This window comes from Amblyomma mixtum, chromosome 5, assembly GCF_055824585.1.
Source record: "Amblyomma mixtum isolate Tamu chromosome 5, ASM5582458v1, whole genome shotgun sequence".
Taxonomy (NCBI): domain Eukaryota; kingdom Metazoa; phylum Arthropoda; class Arachnida; order Ixodida; family Ixodidae; genus Amblyomma; species Amblyomma mixtum.
Window position 1 is genome coordinate 133,504,058 of NC_143016.1, and position 16,417 is coordinate 133,520,474.

The 16,417-nt window shown below is 43.7% G+C and overlaps 1 protein-coding gene across 2 annotated transcripts; it reads right to left on the minus strand.

Annotated features, from left to right (window-relative positions):
• Window positions 1-5,523: 5,523 nt before the first annotated feature.
• LOC149343777 (uncharacterized) lies at window positions 5,524-8,277 on the minus strand. Of its 2 annotated transcripts, XM_089546053.1 has the most exons (5): window positions 8,128-8,277; window positions 7,726-7,790; window positions 6,922-6,934; window positions 6,763-6,806; window positions 5,524-5,931 (listed from the first exon to the last, which is right to left on the minus strand). In XM_089546053.1, exons 2-5 carry the CDS (start codon window positions 7,772-7,774, stop codon window positions 5,621-5,623), a joined length of 417 nt encoding a protein of 138 aa, XP_089402179.1. In that variant the 5' UTR covers window positions 7,775-7,790; window positions 8,128-8,277; the 3' UTR covers window positions 5,524-5,620. The 2 variants fall into 2 exon arrangements, with proteins under 2 accessions (XP_089402179.1, XP_089402178.1); XM_089546052.1 differs by lacking the exons at window positions 6,922-6,934; window positions 8,128-8,277 and adding an exon at window positions 8,066-8,116.
• Window positions 8,278-16,417: the final 8,140 nt, after the last annotated feature.

Consider the following 16,417-nt stretch of genomic DNA (forward strand, 5'->3'; position numbering starts at 1 on the left):
CAGCATCTAACAACTCAGCTACAGCGGCGGCTGATGTTGAACGGATGGCAGACCAAAACACCCTGGTTAAATGCATTGACTGAACACAATGTTCAAGCAAATGGTGTCAAACCAGTAGTTTACTCATGTTACTTGTTTTTATCGAGATGTGTGTACCAAATAAGTTTTAATTATTACAGAATTAATTGTAAGAGAAACTTCCCCCTAATTTTTCACTGTACTGTAGATAATCAGGTCACTTTACTGCGGCGAATTTAGCTGAGTGTCATTGGCAATTCGGAACGCAGAAGATGCAAACAAATCGCGGCATATCACTCCAGTGCTCGAGTTTCTGAAATTTCGGTCATTGAAACTTTGGAACAGAATTGCAGCTGCAGCAATCTCGTTCATTAATTTTCTGGAAGTTGGTCTGCTCGTCATGGCTTTAATGCTTGGTTTACAGTGCAAGCAGGCCACGTACTCTGGGGGACAAAATTGTCCAGGACGCGCGACAAGCAATTTTGGCTTACAGCTACGATGTTTCTTAGTGAACACCTGCTATCGCTAGAACACATCAGAGTACGCGAGTCTGACATTTACCTCGACAAGTACGGTCACGAGCCCGCGGCTAATCACAGAGCTATCAGCTTCGGTTCCCGATGACGCGTCTTGTAGACTTGTCCGCCACAGTGCGTATTGAGATTTGCATGTAACTTGTGCCAATGACTTTTTTGGTGCTACAATATGACCTCCCACCGAAGCTATCGCTTACAGCGACAAGCACGTGGGCAAGCATAACTATACGCAGTGACGAATAATCTGCAAAGGAACACCTGGCTGGCCTGAGTGAGTATGTGTAAAGCTGCAACAAAAATAAAAATAACAGCATGCTACAGACGCTGAATAACGTGCGAGCCATCCTTGTCCTCTGGATTAGACCTGGTTTAAACAGCTGGCAGCCCTTGCTCGAGTTTTAAAAGGGTGTCTTGGCTTGAGCTCATTACAGCCAGCTGGCTAGCGGAGGCGCTGTCTTCTGAAATCGTAGGAAATATATTCGCAGTTTTGAAGAACTGTCTTAACTGTGTCTGATTTATGCCTCACTTTTAGAATTGCCTGATCGGCCAGGATGTCAATTGAGTCATATGCGTGCCGAGCGTTTTAGTTTTAGGTTTTTATCTTTTAATCATCTAATGCTCGTGGTGACCACACCAATTCATTTTCAACACTTGCAAATTATGTTTACGTTATAAAGTTAGAGCCCGATTTTTAGGACTGAGAACTCTGGCCACAAGAAGATATGGGTGGCGATGTACTGAGGGTTTTCTTTCTGCTTTGCTCCGAATCATATTTAGAAATAATGGTTTTGGCGCGCATATCCGCCTATTTGAACACTAGTTTAAATATATATTACTCCATAAAACTTTTTTACCGCACCTACTGCGCGCAGAGCATCACATCGGGGGCTCAGGTTTAGGCTACGGTGATCAGTGTTTTCCTGGGCTTCAAGTTACCAAACCTCAGCTCTCGCCGCCGCGGTGGCTCAGTGGTTATGGCGCTCGGCTGCTGACCCAAAAGACTCGGGTTCGATCCCGGCCGCGGCGGCGGAATTTCTTTGGAGGAGAAATTCTATAGGCCTGTGTACTGTGCGATGTCAGTGCAGGTTAAAGAACCCCGGGTGGTCGAAATTTCGGGAGCCCTTCACTACGGCGTCTCTCATAGCCTGAGTCGCTTTGGGACGTTAAACCCCATAAGCCAAACCAAAGCTCAGCTCTCAAAGTATCTTTTCTCTCCAACGACTGTACCATGTGCCTTGAATAAAGTCTCTGGATTAAAAGCACTACAGTCTGCCAAGCGATTGCAAAACTTTTTACTAAACTTCACTTTTATTTTCTTTCGAAAATTCATAACATTGGTACACAACAGGTAGTTTTCATTGAACACCACCTATTAAGATCAGCGTCTTCGAAGAAAGAACATGTCGGCGCTGCTTGCGGACCTACCATCTCTGCACCACAGGAGGCGCTACTAGCATAAACTAAAGAGTTTCAAAGGGGGCAGATGAAGCTAATTATAAGACCAAACCTCGGCTATAACACGACTAGGCCTCCTCTATCATTCGTTTTGCGTATAAGTTGGTTTTGGTAGTTTTTATAAGGATTTTATTTGTTCAGCTTGATAATATATACATGTATCTATATAGGGCAGAAATATTCCTGGAAAAAGACAGGTGTTGTGAAAAATCCCGTGCCTTTCTTGTCGTTTCGGCCGGGGACCAGCCTTCGTCTGAAGAAACCATTCTTCAGACGAACGCCGCTCCCTAGCCGAAACATTAAGTCGTATTTTTTGAGCACCTTTGTTTTCTTTCAAGTGCGCAGAAATGCCTTGCCTGGGCCCACTTAGCGATATAAACAACAATCGTTCGGACGTGATAACAGACAGTTTAATTGAGGTTTCGGACAAAGCGGTAGTATGTAGACAGCGCCGCGAACCTATATAAAACATGCGGATCTTGATGACCATGTTGATGTAAACGTGGTTCATCGTTTTGAACAAAATTCAAGAGCAGGATTGAAATACATATGTGGCAAATGATAAGCAACGACCAAGCTGCAAAACGCAGCTTTCAGATGACGTCTAAATAGTAATAAAACTTCAAAGCTGCATTAAGTAGTTCATTACATTGCTTCATATTACTGCTGGTTCATAATCAAGAAGGGGGAAGGTTCAGGCTAGTGGGTAGTTGACAAGAGGTTCCAAGCGCAAAAAACATGAACAAGACAGAACACATGCCGATATCAGAAGCAACACAAGCAAGTTCGTAATCATTACGAAATTTTGATGACATGCGGTTCCATGTTTTCCTGACAGGCATAATTTTATTTTTCGCTCCAGTCTTTCCTCTATAAATATGTACGGACAACAATTTGTGTCACTAAGCTATCAAATGGACGGAGACAAACTGTTTTAAACAAGTTTCTAGAATCCAGAGAACACTCGAAGCGCTTAAGAAATATATAAACTTTTTCGCCATGTACTTAACGATAAAAATCAGCACCTACCATACCTGAGCCCACTGTATGCTAATGCATAACCCAATTTTTTTAAATCCCTGGCGCCACGAGTAGAGGCAGCAAACGAAAGCCGACTTATGCTTTATCCTATCATATCCATCCTTCACATCTACAGATTCCGCCGCACCCAGCGAATCGGTGACATGCACGATTTCGGAGGCTGCTTAAAGCAATTCAAAGGTTTACCGTTCTCTCACTCGGGTTGTGTGCTTGTTCCCCTGTGATCACTTGCCGGGAATACAGAAGTGTTTGAAGACATAATTATTAAGTGCCCTACCTACAAGCTATTTGATGACTGTCCGCACCTCGATTTTTTTTTTTGTAGCGAAAGCTACACTCGGCTAGAAGAACCGCATTTCTTGGTGCCTGTAATACGGCACTACTGCTCCTGCTCAAGGAATCCAGTGCCATGGAAACCATAGTGCCGCTCGGACAGTCAATCATAACAAAAGAAAATTTGGGGTCCAGGTGGGAACCCAACCCGGGCCGCCGGCGTGCGAGACGGGAACACTGCGACTCTGCCCCGACACTGTATTTCCCCTTTTTTCTATTTATTGCCTGGATTTGGCACATAAGATTTAACCAAAACACGCTCCACAAGAAACTTACAAACAATATGTACATACGACCCCGTCGTGGCCAGCCAGCACCAGTCTGGCTTCGTCAGATTAAAATTCTTGTAACATGCACAACGGCTCTAGTGTTGAGGGACACTCGGGAGGCTCCGCTGCGGCTTTCTGAAAGGCGAGAAACCAGTCCACGCTTTGCCGAAAGTAAATTCGGGCAGGTCGTGGATATTTATAACAATGATAGCCTGCCATTCTGGAACGCCATTTAAAATGGAGGTGCAAGAGCACTATGAGATCAAATGGCATCCCATCTTCAATAACAGTGCTTAAATAACAAATTCCCTGCGCGTCAAGTGGTAGCTCCTTCTTTATTGTTCTTTGTGACGCATATAAAGATAAGCTCCTACCCAGAAATGCAAGTAATAATGTTGTATTGTTTCGGGCTGTTTACAAATTAACCAGTTTATTACCCACAATAAAAAGAAATCTCTTCCCTCTATAAACGTTTATGTGGCAGCGTCCCGGTATGTAATTGAAAAAAAATAATGTCTTTACTCCTGGTGGCACCTTCATTTTCTTCACCCTTGTCGAAACATCACTTCCCGAGACCCCACTCTACAAGGCCCGGTACATGGGCTCTGGGAAAGCAATATCACAAAGACTACGGTACAACTTTTTTCTTTTGGTTTTGTACAAATAACAGCTCATGCAGAAAGGAACCTAACACTTGCTACAATCTCTTTGCATTAGACAAAAATTACACCCGAGTGCTCTTCTGTGGATAAAACAAATTCCAGCAGCAATCGCCGCAGCCTCACTTGGCAAACGCTGCGCAAGAACGGGTCTGTGACATCGCGAAAAGGACCCAAAACGGTGCACCAGCTGCCTTAAAAAGGAGCCCTACTCCCAGCTCTCCGTCTTTTATCCGCCGAAGCTGATTCCTTAAGCTGCAACGTTCCCATTCGGAAGCCCATATGAAGACGGCAAAAATACTGTGTAGCTTCTGAATGTTCAGATGAAATGAATGCAATACCTGCATTACATACCAAAGCTTGCTAATAAAAAGAAGGGTGCAGACTGTAGCCCTGGTGAAAATTGAGAGGTTGGTGCCTTTCCATTTCCCAGCTCTGTCTCTGCCACATTTCGACGTCTGAAGCTGAATAAAGACGCGTCTAGTGAACGCACAGTTCTTAAAAACGTATTTTCGAGGTATGGTTTGGTTTGGTTTGGTTTATGGGGTTTAACGTCCCAAAGCGACTAAGGCTATGAGAGACGCCGTAGTGAAGGGCTCCGGAAATTTCTACCACCTAGGGTTCTTTAACATGCACTGACATCGCACAGTACACGGGCCTCTAGAATTTCTCCTTCAACCGCCGCGGACGGGATCGAACCCGCGTCATTCGGGTGAGCAGCCGAGCACCATAACCACTGAGCCACAGCGGCGGCTATTTTTCGAGGTATGTATTACGGCTTACATACGTAATCACGAGCATGTTAAGTACACATGTCGCAATCAAGCGAAAACCAAATTTCCTTCGTTTCCGGTAAATTTCCTCCCAGCTTGGCGTGTTGTAGATGCGCCATCATGCGGCGCCAATTAAAAAAACCCTCCCGGAATGTACGGTGCTGGCCCAGCGCATAGCGCAGGTGGCGGACCGCACGCCGTTTCCGCGCCGCGTTAAAACGAGGCGAGAAAAGCTAAGCGGGGGGCCGAGACGCCCGAAGAACGAGAGGAACGTCTCGCGAAGGGGCGCCGCCAAGCTGCTGAACGATGACAGCGTGTCGCTACCGAAATGTCAGTAGACGAAACTGCTTTCCCTGCTTATATTCTGGCCTAGCTGAGCTAAGCCACTACAAATTTTTCGTGAGGAGGAAGCTTGAAATTGTATCTCAAAAACAGTAAATAAAAAGAGAATTCTGTTTATTTATCATGCCTTTCCCTGTCTCTGTAATGTGAGAGCCTTAATAAAATGCCGTGATGAGATCTCGTTTCTGTCCTTTTCAACCCAGGGCTCCGGCAGCAGCGCCGACCACCTTGTTCACGACGACGGCCTTTGCAGCGTCGCTCAGAATTTTCTTTGCCTTCTTCCTCCACTTCTTCAGCTTCTTGCCTAGGCCGTATGCCCGCACTTCATCTTCATCGTCGTCGTCGTCCTCTTCAATGGCGCTGAGCAATTTGTGTTGTTCTACTACCTCGGTGAGCAGCTCTTTCAACCGCCGCTCGGCTTCTACGGGTTCCAAGCCTTCGTTGGTTTCTAGCCAGTTGTCGACTGCTTGGAAAACCAGCGCCAAGCTAGTCTGGAGATCACGATCTGCGAAGAGCAAGGAAAGGTGGGGAGTGGTTAGTGAAAAGCACTGAAAAGTCAGTGACTGCGTCGCTAATTCAAGAATGAAGCAAAAAAAAAAGGTAAGGTCAAGCACAGAACGCAGACGTCAGGTTACGGAACGTGCAAAGCAATCGGGGCTCAAATCTGAAGGGAGAATAAACTGAAAGGGTAAAGACATAGCCTTGGCGATTTTCAAGAATATGTCTGCTAGTTCTCAAGCTCCTAAGCAGGATGCTGATAGCACAAGGACGCAAAGGAGGCTGTACTGGTCAAACATCTGGAGATTTCGGGGATCGCAAAGCTGGCAACCTTTGCAGCATGAAGCAATACTCAACTGCAGGAATTTATGCACCTTTATGCCCCGTGATACAATAAAAATTCTCTTAAATGTAAAGCTGGCGTTGAGAGAGTAACCTGCGCGAAATATGCCAACATATTTTACCTTAAGGACAAAAGTTTTCAGAAAGAGCAAAGAAGAAAAAAGCTGCTTGCCCCTTACCTGCCTAATTTTAAGTAAGTATAACAGTGATGTCAGGAGAGAAAAATAAAGTGATGGAAAACTGAGCCATTAATCAAATGCGCGGGCAGCCAGTTTCGAGCAACCATCGTTCCCACAGCTTTCACAATTCGTCACAATATCGATATTTACGTGTTGTTCCTGAAAACACTACTTGAGTTTGTGAAGGAACTCTATGGCTTCCAAAAACACTACGTTCTCTTTTAGTGACTCTAACGAACAGCTGTGCATACGTTTCCTACCATACCTCTAAAAATAACCTAACCTGGGGTTCATTGCAGCGTATAAAAAACATTTACCTTGTTGTGTTTTCTGTGGCTTGAGTTCAGCTGCCGGTATTTCTCTGAAAATAATATCACATCGTTTATGTTCCTTAATAAACTCGCCATCCGTATAGATACATGTTTTTGCGCACTATGGAACACAAGTAAACGAGTAAGGATTTTCCCAGTACTCACAGCGTAGCAGCACCTGCAACAGAATAAAGAAGACAATTTTAGTAACCTGTACTGCTCAGTCTTCGCTGTACTTTAGCGATCTCAATAACTGTCGTGGAACAAAACAACCAAATAATTAAAATGGCTGTTGGTAAGTGTTACTCATTTCATCCCTGAAGTATTTGTCAAAATATTTCCTCACCATAAAACATCCAGATTAAGAAATGAATACGTATTGAGTGCCTGTAAAGTGCGCGCAATGATGTAGAGAGGCCAAAATCAAAATATTACGTTTTTCGAAGTGTACCTCATAAACGGCCTTTTGAAATCCCATTGCGTCCTCGTGACAGGCGCAGCGCCGCAGATTAACCTTACACTAAAGCGCCTCCGCTCGTAGGCTACATCTATATAATATATAAAAGCTGAGTTTTAGAGATGACGCACTGCCTCCCGTAACATATTTGCGCATGACTGACGTATTTTCTCTCCATACGGAAAAGTGGCCTCATGCGTGATATAGCTGTTAGAGACCGAATGGCATGTGCTGAACATCAAGAGACAAATTAGAAACGCAAAACAGCAGATGTCCAGCACGTCTATCATATGCCACCAAAACGGAAAGAGAAGAACGCGACACGCGAGCTTCGCGGGATATTATTTCTTTTCTCAGATGCGCACTCTAGTGCTCGCTCACTGCATTCAACTTCTGACATTTCAATTCTAGCGCAGCATTCCTCGGCTACTAGGTATAAATAAAGTTTGTTTCCAATCCTACTTGGCTTCTATCAAGTTACTTAGCTAAAACAATGAATGGTAGTTACTTACAAGCTGCAGCCAGCAGACCAAAACACAGGACAATCTGAAGCGGTTTCATTCTGGAATCCTTCAAGCTTTTGTAGAAAAAAAAGACATAGCACACGCACAGTTAGTACACGAACCTATAACTGCATGGGTTTTGCAAGGGAACAGAGTGAGGGGTCTTTTGTCCCTGAAACACTCATATAGGGCTAGAGAGTGACGTGAGCTTAAGGCTTGTTAACATTATTTAATGCTTCAAATTATTATCTAAAAAAGCGTGATTATTATGACAAGGATTAGGATTATTTGCTCGTAACGGCTGATCAGGACATTCTGAGTGGTACTTAAACATAATGGTTAAGATCACCTCTCGGCACACCAATTGTATGGGTAGGCGACGCATTCTGCTAGTTACTACAGGACAGTTACCTGCACTGGCGTCGAAGAGAAATACCGCGGGTCAGGCACGCCAGATGTGGGACGTACGAGGCATGCCCCTGTTATTTATACTCCTGAGCCGAGCGGAGTGCTTTTGATAGTGCCTCGTGGCGGAGGCGGAGTCGCGTGGTTTCCCCGTCAGACGCTCCCAGATGTGATTCACACGGCTGTTACTGATGTCATTTGGCGCACTCGTCAGCGAATTTGATAACGTGCTGCAGCCGCGACGCTGGCGCGGAGGTAAGCACTTTGGTCGGTACGCGATACGGTATGAAAACAGCTAGCGTGCTGTGGCTTTGACGCCTGTGGGGTAAACCTTGATCCCATATCCCGCTTATAGGTCAAAGTCTATACACTCAACAGCCGAACATTCTCCCGCAGATAAGCTCTCTGCTACGAAGGCCGTCGTGCCGACCGCGACTACGCAGTAATTTGAATTGGATTATCATTGTTGCGTTAAGACATTTAAATTTTGGAGCATTTCACTGCTTTCAAAGTTAACTAAACCGAAGTGAAGGAGGCACAGGATGAAAGCTATAAACTAACTGGGGATAGCGAGGAAAATTCGTTGTGATATAATTTGGGAAGTGGCTGGGGGAAGGAGCTCCGCCAGCCGTGTTTAGCGAGAAATTCTGAGAGAAGTGTAAATCGCTTAAAAAAAGTCGAGGACAAACTGCAAAGCTGTTGCAATTCTGCCTTTCAGGTGAGTCTCTACAGCTCGAGCAATCGCTCAAAAGCTACGTAAGCATCGCAGTAGGCGAATTTATATATTTTCCGTTGCTAACCTAGACGCTATCAAAGTCGCAACATTGTTATGGCGAAGCGTCAGTGCCGTGACAATTTCGTACATCTTTACGGATCGCAAACACAGAACAAAACCACATAAAGTCACAGTACCCAGAAATCCTTTGCAAGCGCATTTTTTCAACGCAACTTGTATATTACGGAAATTTTTCTCACCGCGTAAGATCGCATTCATAAATATATCCGCAGAACCCTCGTATATACGATTGTTGCTTTATGCTATTTATTGCATAAAAAGGTTTACCAGTGGTCTTCTGTCGCTGTCTTAATTAATTAGTGCAACAACAGAACGAACTTTCAAAGCAATAATAGACATGCCTATGAAAGCTGGACATGCTTTGAAGAAAACACTTGAAATGGGCCCCTTTGAAAGGTCTCTGGAACTTTTACATTGAATATCTCGGACTAAAGTACACGATTACGGAGTGAATTGAACTTTTTCAATTAGAACATAGCGTAAATTACAATATACACACCTAATTAACAGGACTTTTTGCCACCCCGCACCAGCTGGCTCATCATAGAACATGCTGTTCCTTCTTCAAAGGAAACTGCTGCGTCCTGCTTAGATGTATCATCGTAATAGTTCTTGCATATTCAAGTGTAGATAGCATGTTGAAAATCGGCTCTGTCCAGATATCTCGCGTCGGTGTCTAGCCGGGCGAGCTAATAAGCATGCGACAAGTATCGGCCGTCCAACCAGGCCATATAAACGCGTTGTTAAATAAAAAATCAGTGCTTGCCTCTGGATTATGAACAGCGATTTTAACCGTGAAACTGTTACGTTTTCTTTTATGTTTCTCATTGTTGACAGAATTTTCCGGTTCACTTATGAAAGCAGTGACGAATGGCGTACTTCAGGCGGTGGTCTGGAGCAAAGCCTTGAATGCACAAAGGTGCTCGAAATATGTCTAGGCCAAGAATAAGTCAGAGTTTTGAGTTTCAATGGCTTATTGTAGAATGCTTTTCGTTTCGCGGCGCAAGAAGACGCCCTATAAATCCCTGTTTTCAGTGTGGTTTAAGCGGTCTGGCTGCACAAACTTGGACACGCACTCACAAAAAAAAATTGACACATCAAAGTCACAAGTGCGCTGAAGAAGAGAATGGAAGCTATGAATGTCATCTGTTTGAAACGTACTATCCATTTTTTGCTTTCGAAGGATAGGTTTCAGAAGCTGCTCTCATGCAGCCGCACCCTTCTCGTTCTTATCGATGTATAGTGCATGCCATTTTCGGTCTGCGCACGGCATGCGAATATTGCATTTTCTCTGTATGCCAACAAGAACATGGTCAAGCTGACATCTGTCGAGCTGCCAGCGTTGCTATTTTGAAAAACGAAATTGCCTGGTACCTTGAGAGAGTGGAAACTGGACGGCGTCTTCCGCACTTGGAGATATGGTACGGCACGATGCCATTGTAATGCTGCGTGTTAGAGATAAAAGGAGTAGGTTGCTTCGCCCAATGATGCCCCACCTCCATTTCTACAATTGCTATGGCCAACGGAGAAGCTCTGTGCAAGTCGTAGCCACCGCAGAGAAGAAGCTCGCTTCGGACACTGCAACGCCAACAACAAACAGAACGGCGTCGATTCACTTAGTCTTTGGCATCTACAATACTCTGTGAGACGTAGGTCTGATTAGTAAGTACTTTAGAGATCACAAGGGGGTATATGTGCGCTGTGAAAATTATTGAAGAAACGAAATAAGTTGCAAAAAATCTCCTGCTTTCTGTAAGTACCCACCACGTCATAGCGCGATCATTTATTTATTTATTTATTTATTCATTAATTCATTCAAAATACCTTACAGGGCTCAGAAGAGCATTGAGTAAGGGGGGCAAGACAACAGATTACGCACAATAGGAACAATAGGTTAAATACAACGTGCAATACAAGGCAAAAAGTAAAAAGAACTATAAATATTCAGTGCAAAACGTAACTACAAGACATACATCACCACGAGCAACAAAAAAGTAAAATAGCAGCAAGAAAGCATAGCATGTGCCCAATACACATCTAAAGAGAAAGCAGTAGCCGTAATAAAATTACGAATGGTTGAAATCGCACAAGAAACCAAAACTTAAGACATTACCAACGAGAAGGAAAGAGAACTTAAGAGACAGAAAAACCTGTAACAAGACACAATGTCATTAAAGAAAATGTTTGTGCAGCTGGTTTTGGAATGATTGGTGGTTGCAGATAGATGCGATGCTGTAACTATTCTGACATGTGTAAAGAGAAAACAAAAACCGCATAAAGCAGCACTCAGTAAAAGGGCCGGAAATTTATGCGCTACAGAACGAAGTTTAGCACTGCCTGTTCTCTTTTTTTTTTTTGTACACCAGCTCAACAGCAAGCAATACCAAGCTCGAGCGCCCGAATGCCCATTTCACGTTTCAAGCAAAGGTAACTGAGAGACAGTCCTGCTGATACAAGCTTCGTTTCGCAACGCGCAGAGTAATAATAAAAAAAAATATTATGCGCTGATTCTGTTCTGTCGTATACTGCTTGTGCTTGTGTTTTGCGGCTTGCTGCTTTGTGCGCTGCCTTATAGCATACTTGAGCTGAGCAAGCAACAAAACTAAGGGATCTAAGAGTGTGTGTTTGAGTATTCTGAAATTTTATCCCGGTAGCAAGTCACAATGAAAAGTAAGAATCAATTTCAACCCACTTTTTAGAAACAGATTTGCTGTTCAAGCTGGATAATTGTGTATTAACTAAGGCAAGCGTTATTTCGAGTCAAATGATTGGTATCTTTTGGACCTCCTTCTGTGTCTTTGGATAGGTCCAACACAACAAAAAACGCGCCAGGAAAGAACGCAGTGGATTGAATATTGAGTTGAGGTGCGCTGCTCTAAACATGCGTCTTGAGCAAGTGAACCACCTAGACAAATCTTGGACTATGGCTGAGGTTCTTGAAGGCTTTTCAATGGTATAAATTGGAAGAAACGTAAAGAAAGCAGTAACTGGCTCAAACAATAAATATACCTTTCGCATGGAGTGGCATTATTTCCGCTGAAAACAGTAATTATCCAACACTCTTCGATAAAATAATTCCCAGAGAAGCAAACATCATTACCTTTAAATAACCTCTCTTATTTCAACGTTTTTTACTTGCTTTAGTATGCATACTCAACATGTGACTTCAAACCACATTCTGTACTTGTCTGATGAAGTATAGAAAAGCAGCCAAATGTTCGAATAGAATTAGGCAACGAGAACAAATTGCTTCTAATGCACAAGAGGATTGCAAGAGGATTGCTTCTAATGCACTTGCGGAACACGTGGAAGCCGCGACGCACAGAATAGCCTGGGAAGAAGCTTCAGTCATCGCAAGAGACAAGAATTGGCTGTCACGTCGGTATCTGGAATCCCTAATAATTCAAACAACACAAAAAACCCTTAGCCACAACGCAGGCAATCTCCCGCCTACGTACGCAAGATACTTGGGGCGATTACTGCAGCGCACTTAAGCGATGTGCTTTGGGCTTTCCGCCCAGTGATCAAGGCTTCCGTATGGATGCCGAAACGTCTTCGTCTTCATATTAAACAACAACCTTTTGGTCGGCGTTCCTTCTATTGAATTCATGAACAAATTATTTGCTCTGAAGACAATTATGCCAACCAAGAACAACAATATCAATTGAATGTGTTGCGCGTCGGTCACATGCGGCGTTTTTAAAAATTTAAAAGAAAACACTACAACACCTACCATTGTTACATTTCGCTCAAGGCCAATGAAAAGTTGCCGTGGCTTCATTAAGCACCTCAGAGAATGAGTGAAAACCGATTCAGTATTTAACACGTCAGCCCATCCTGAACAGTGAAGATGATCTTACGGAATATTCAGTCAGCCCTCTCCATATACTTCCTCCTAAGCGGATTAGCCTTGGTATTACCACAGTGCAAATCTACGATATTGCACTTTTTGTGTAGCTTCAGTTTTTTTTGTAAGGAAGACGACCGGCATACGCGCGAGCCGCATTGCCATCCCTTGGTGCGCGCTCCTGGCTCGACCGGCTGACCTGGGGCTGCTGTTAGCCCTGCTCCCGTTGAGCTGCTTCACCGGACAAATCCCACCTTACATTTTGATTATATTTAAGTTATGCGACCGGTTCATGAAATGCTTGCAACGAACCTCAAATTTTACATGAACTCAACCATTCTTGTGATCATCATGCGCAGTGAATAATGTACCATTTATCAGATACCCGAAGCATCATGTAATAGAAAAATGTAAGCTAAAAGTCATTTTAGGACTCCAATATTTCAGCGACGTCCTAATGGCACAATAACTCGCATAGTTTTTCATACACTATTGACTTACCAGAAGAGATCAGTTTTTGCGTTCTAATAAACAAGGTCATGTTTCTTAAATTAGATTCCATGATTTGATTTTCGCCTCACTCATAAAGTAGTCTTTACAGAGACAGTAATTTTTCTGAGGCGCAACAATGTTTCCAATTTTAGAGATTTTACCACGATATCAAGCTTCCACCTTCAGAAATAACAATTCTGAAACTTCAGTCGGGCGCTCACTTCTTCACATCATGACTTTGGGTAATGTTATGAGATATGCTACTTTTTCTATTGCTGTCATGAGAAACCATTAGCTAACCTCTGGTCATTTAAGGCCTTTTAAAGCGGGACTGCTTATAGTCAAGCAGATGGCCGGACTTACAACTAGAAGTGAACCGGCTAAATTAGACAAGAAAATAATTCGTTACAAAGGTTTTGCTCTAACAGCAGTTGCCCATTCTGTTTTTATATTGCATTCATGATGACCTTTATAAGAGCACGGTTATCAAAGGTATGCGACAAACAAACGGAAAAACCTTTTGCGTACGCAGACACTACTATCTATTGAATGATATCTACGTCGGCGAGAAACTAAGTGGCTCTTCCTGTCTATACTAATCTTTATTGTTGACTGTCTGGTCAAGGGCTGGAAGATATGCCTTCTGCCTACGTCTTTCTTGTAAAATATGTGTGGTTATTACTTCGCACGCATTCATCAGATTAACAGATCCACCTTCCGACGTTATTAAGGACTCAGTACCTTTCAAGAACGAACCCATAAGACGGCATGACTAAACTGAAGTAATGCGCAGCGTAAGCTGCAGAGAGTAGAGTCCCAGTTTCGTTAAGATCCTCTATGTGCGCAAGTTTCTCATATTCTTCGAAGAAAATTGCAGGCAAACGCTTGTGTGCACGCTTTCTCCGCGCCTAACTAGCTACACCGCCTGTGCAAAAGTTCACACCATGATGGACAGATGTTGGCGTACTGCCGCAAGAAGCATAAAGCGCTTAATTTAGCGGGAGAAAAAAGTGTTGTCTACCCAACTGCCCAGCCCTGTCGGCAAACGCGCATCAATCAAAGCGAAAGGTGCCTCTACGACCGCTTGCGTAACCACGAGGGGTCCCCGAAGTCATCTCCCTATAGAATTAGAAAAAAAAAACTAAACATACTTATTTCTCATTTTTCACTTATTTATATTTAAGAACGACCTAACTACCCTACTGAGAGAAAGAAATGAATGGACAGAAGCAAAAAAAAATCTTAAGATGCTTTCACATAAGTTGAGAACATCGAACATGTAGACGGGCTTTTCTAAGCAGGAGTTAGAGTAGGCAACAGCGAAAGCCTTCAACCTCGAAAGGAATTTTCCCAGAAAACATCCCCAAATAAGCTTATCTTATTTACCAGTTCTAAAGGTACAGCTAGCTCCAAAACGAAAGGCAGGAGTTAATACTCCCCTAGAATGAACTCGGTTCTTACTTCTGCATTGCAGTTCGAGACCTCTGATGGCATAATCTGTCCACATGAATACTATTTAGAAAAACTACAAAAGTTTGCATTTTTGTCATACATATTTCGCAGTCATTAACTGAAAAGGCCTCATCTGTTTTGTTTCGTAACTAGGGTCGCTATATTAGTGTAGTCAGTAGATAGAAACATGCTTTACATTCTATCAATCATAAGCTCAGGACTTTCAAAAAACCGGTTATGTTCCTTTGAGCAAAGGCAAACAAGTGAGCAAAGAAAAACTCCAGTTAGCAAAGTCATACAAAGGCCAGAGCCGAATGTGACTTGCAGTACCGTCGCTGCCACAGTATTACGAAGTACGCTTCGGCGACAAACTCTTCTCATGCCCTACATTACTAAAATTAAGAGCTACCTTGCACACGTTAGCTCAAACCACTCGTGAGCTTTCGAGCGAAACCAAGAAAAAGCATGTCTTTTCTAAGGGGCACATTAGAAAAATTGGCAGAGGCTTAGCTTGGTTAAGCCCGGTAAGTTGCGAAAGCAATAGCCCTGGCTGCGCCTGGTTTGGCTGGTCACGTAGAGCGAGCGCCTCCCACACGGCAGCGGCGCGTGGAGGATTCGCTGGGACGATCGCGACGAGCAGAGTTGGGGCCCCGCTTTTCCACAGCTGGTATGACGTCACACATAGGTCACGCTAAAAGTCAATGGTGGATTCTCCGGGACGACGGCGAAGAGCGGAAACCTCTAGCAGTATTGCTGTCGCAATAGAAATTCAAACACCGAATGCTCTTCATAACATGTTGGAGAACCTGTACGTCAGAAAGAGCGCAAATACATTATCTTCATTCCTGTTTATCACCACGTTGCGAAGGAAGGGAATGCCAGCAGCTGTTTGACCAAACGCAAATCTCCCGACTACCTTACACCCACGACAGAAAGCACTTATTCTGTACCCGGTGACTTCTGTACCCGTGCATTAGTCAGAAATCCTCTCGTCGTGAGTGGCTCACTCGGAACAAACTTACATTAGTGTTCTTAGTTAGGCAATGATGGAATAAAAGAAGTGGTGCTGTGACACGAATGCTGTTTCCGACTAAATTTGTTTTCGCAAATTTCACAAGCTTCACTTTGCGAATATTTCTTTAATGCGGTGTTAGATTCCTACTGCAAGCTTGCGGGCCTCCTTTTTTGTGACAGATCTGTGATTACAATGCTTCTGAGCATATTTCTCGGACAACGCACAAGCTGAATTGGTGTGCACTGAAATGAGCGTTCGCGATGCTTCATTCTTCTGGTCTTGTTCAATATCTCCGATATCATCGCTCTGTCGCTTCATTATCCAGTTTTCATTCTACATCGCGCCCTGTAAACATAGAACTTACTTCTATAATTGTTCTCGGTCCACCTTTGCACATCGGACAAGTTGGCATTAGGCCAGTGGCGTATGATGCAGAGAGTCAACTTCGTCTTCGTGCTATTTCGTCGCAAAGTCAATCGCGATGAATACAACAGGAAATTGAACAGCAGAGGGCCAACGCCGAACACGGCCCCCTGTGATCGGCGCCACTAGTAACACTAGTAAAAAAGACCACCGCTCATCTTTCAGCACTCAGCCAAAGGGGCGGTACTTGGGCGTGTTGCAGTGCATAAATATCTTGGATTATATAGCTTCTTCGCTGCGAGGAGGAAAATAGCTTTGAACTAGGTGCGTG

What these genes read in the sequence shown, in the direction of transcription:
- LOC149343777 (XM_089546052.1), bottom strand. Translation starts at nt 8,101, where the DNA reads ATGCGTCGCCTACCCATACAATTGGTGTGCCGAGAG. An exon ending in TACAATTGGTGTGCCGAGAG is followed by an intron (nt 7,791 to 8,065) that starts GTGATCTTAACC and finishes TTTCTACAAAAG; the next exon opens with CTTGAAGGATTCCAGAATGA. An exon ending in TGGTCTGCTGGCTGCAGCTT is followed by an intron (nt 6,807 to 7,725) that starts GTAAGTAACTAC and finishes TATTATTTTCAG; the next exon opens with AGAAATACCGGCAGCTGAAC.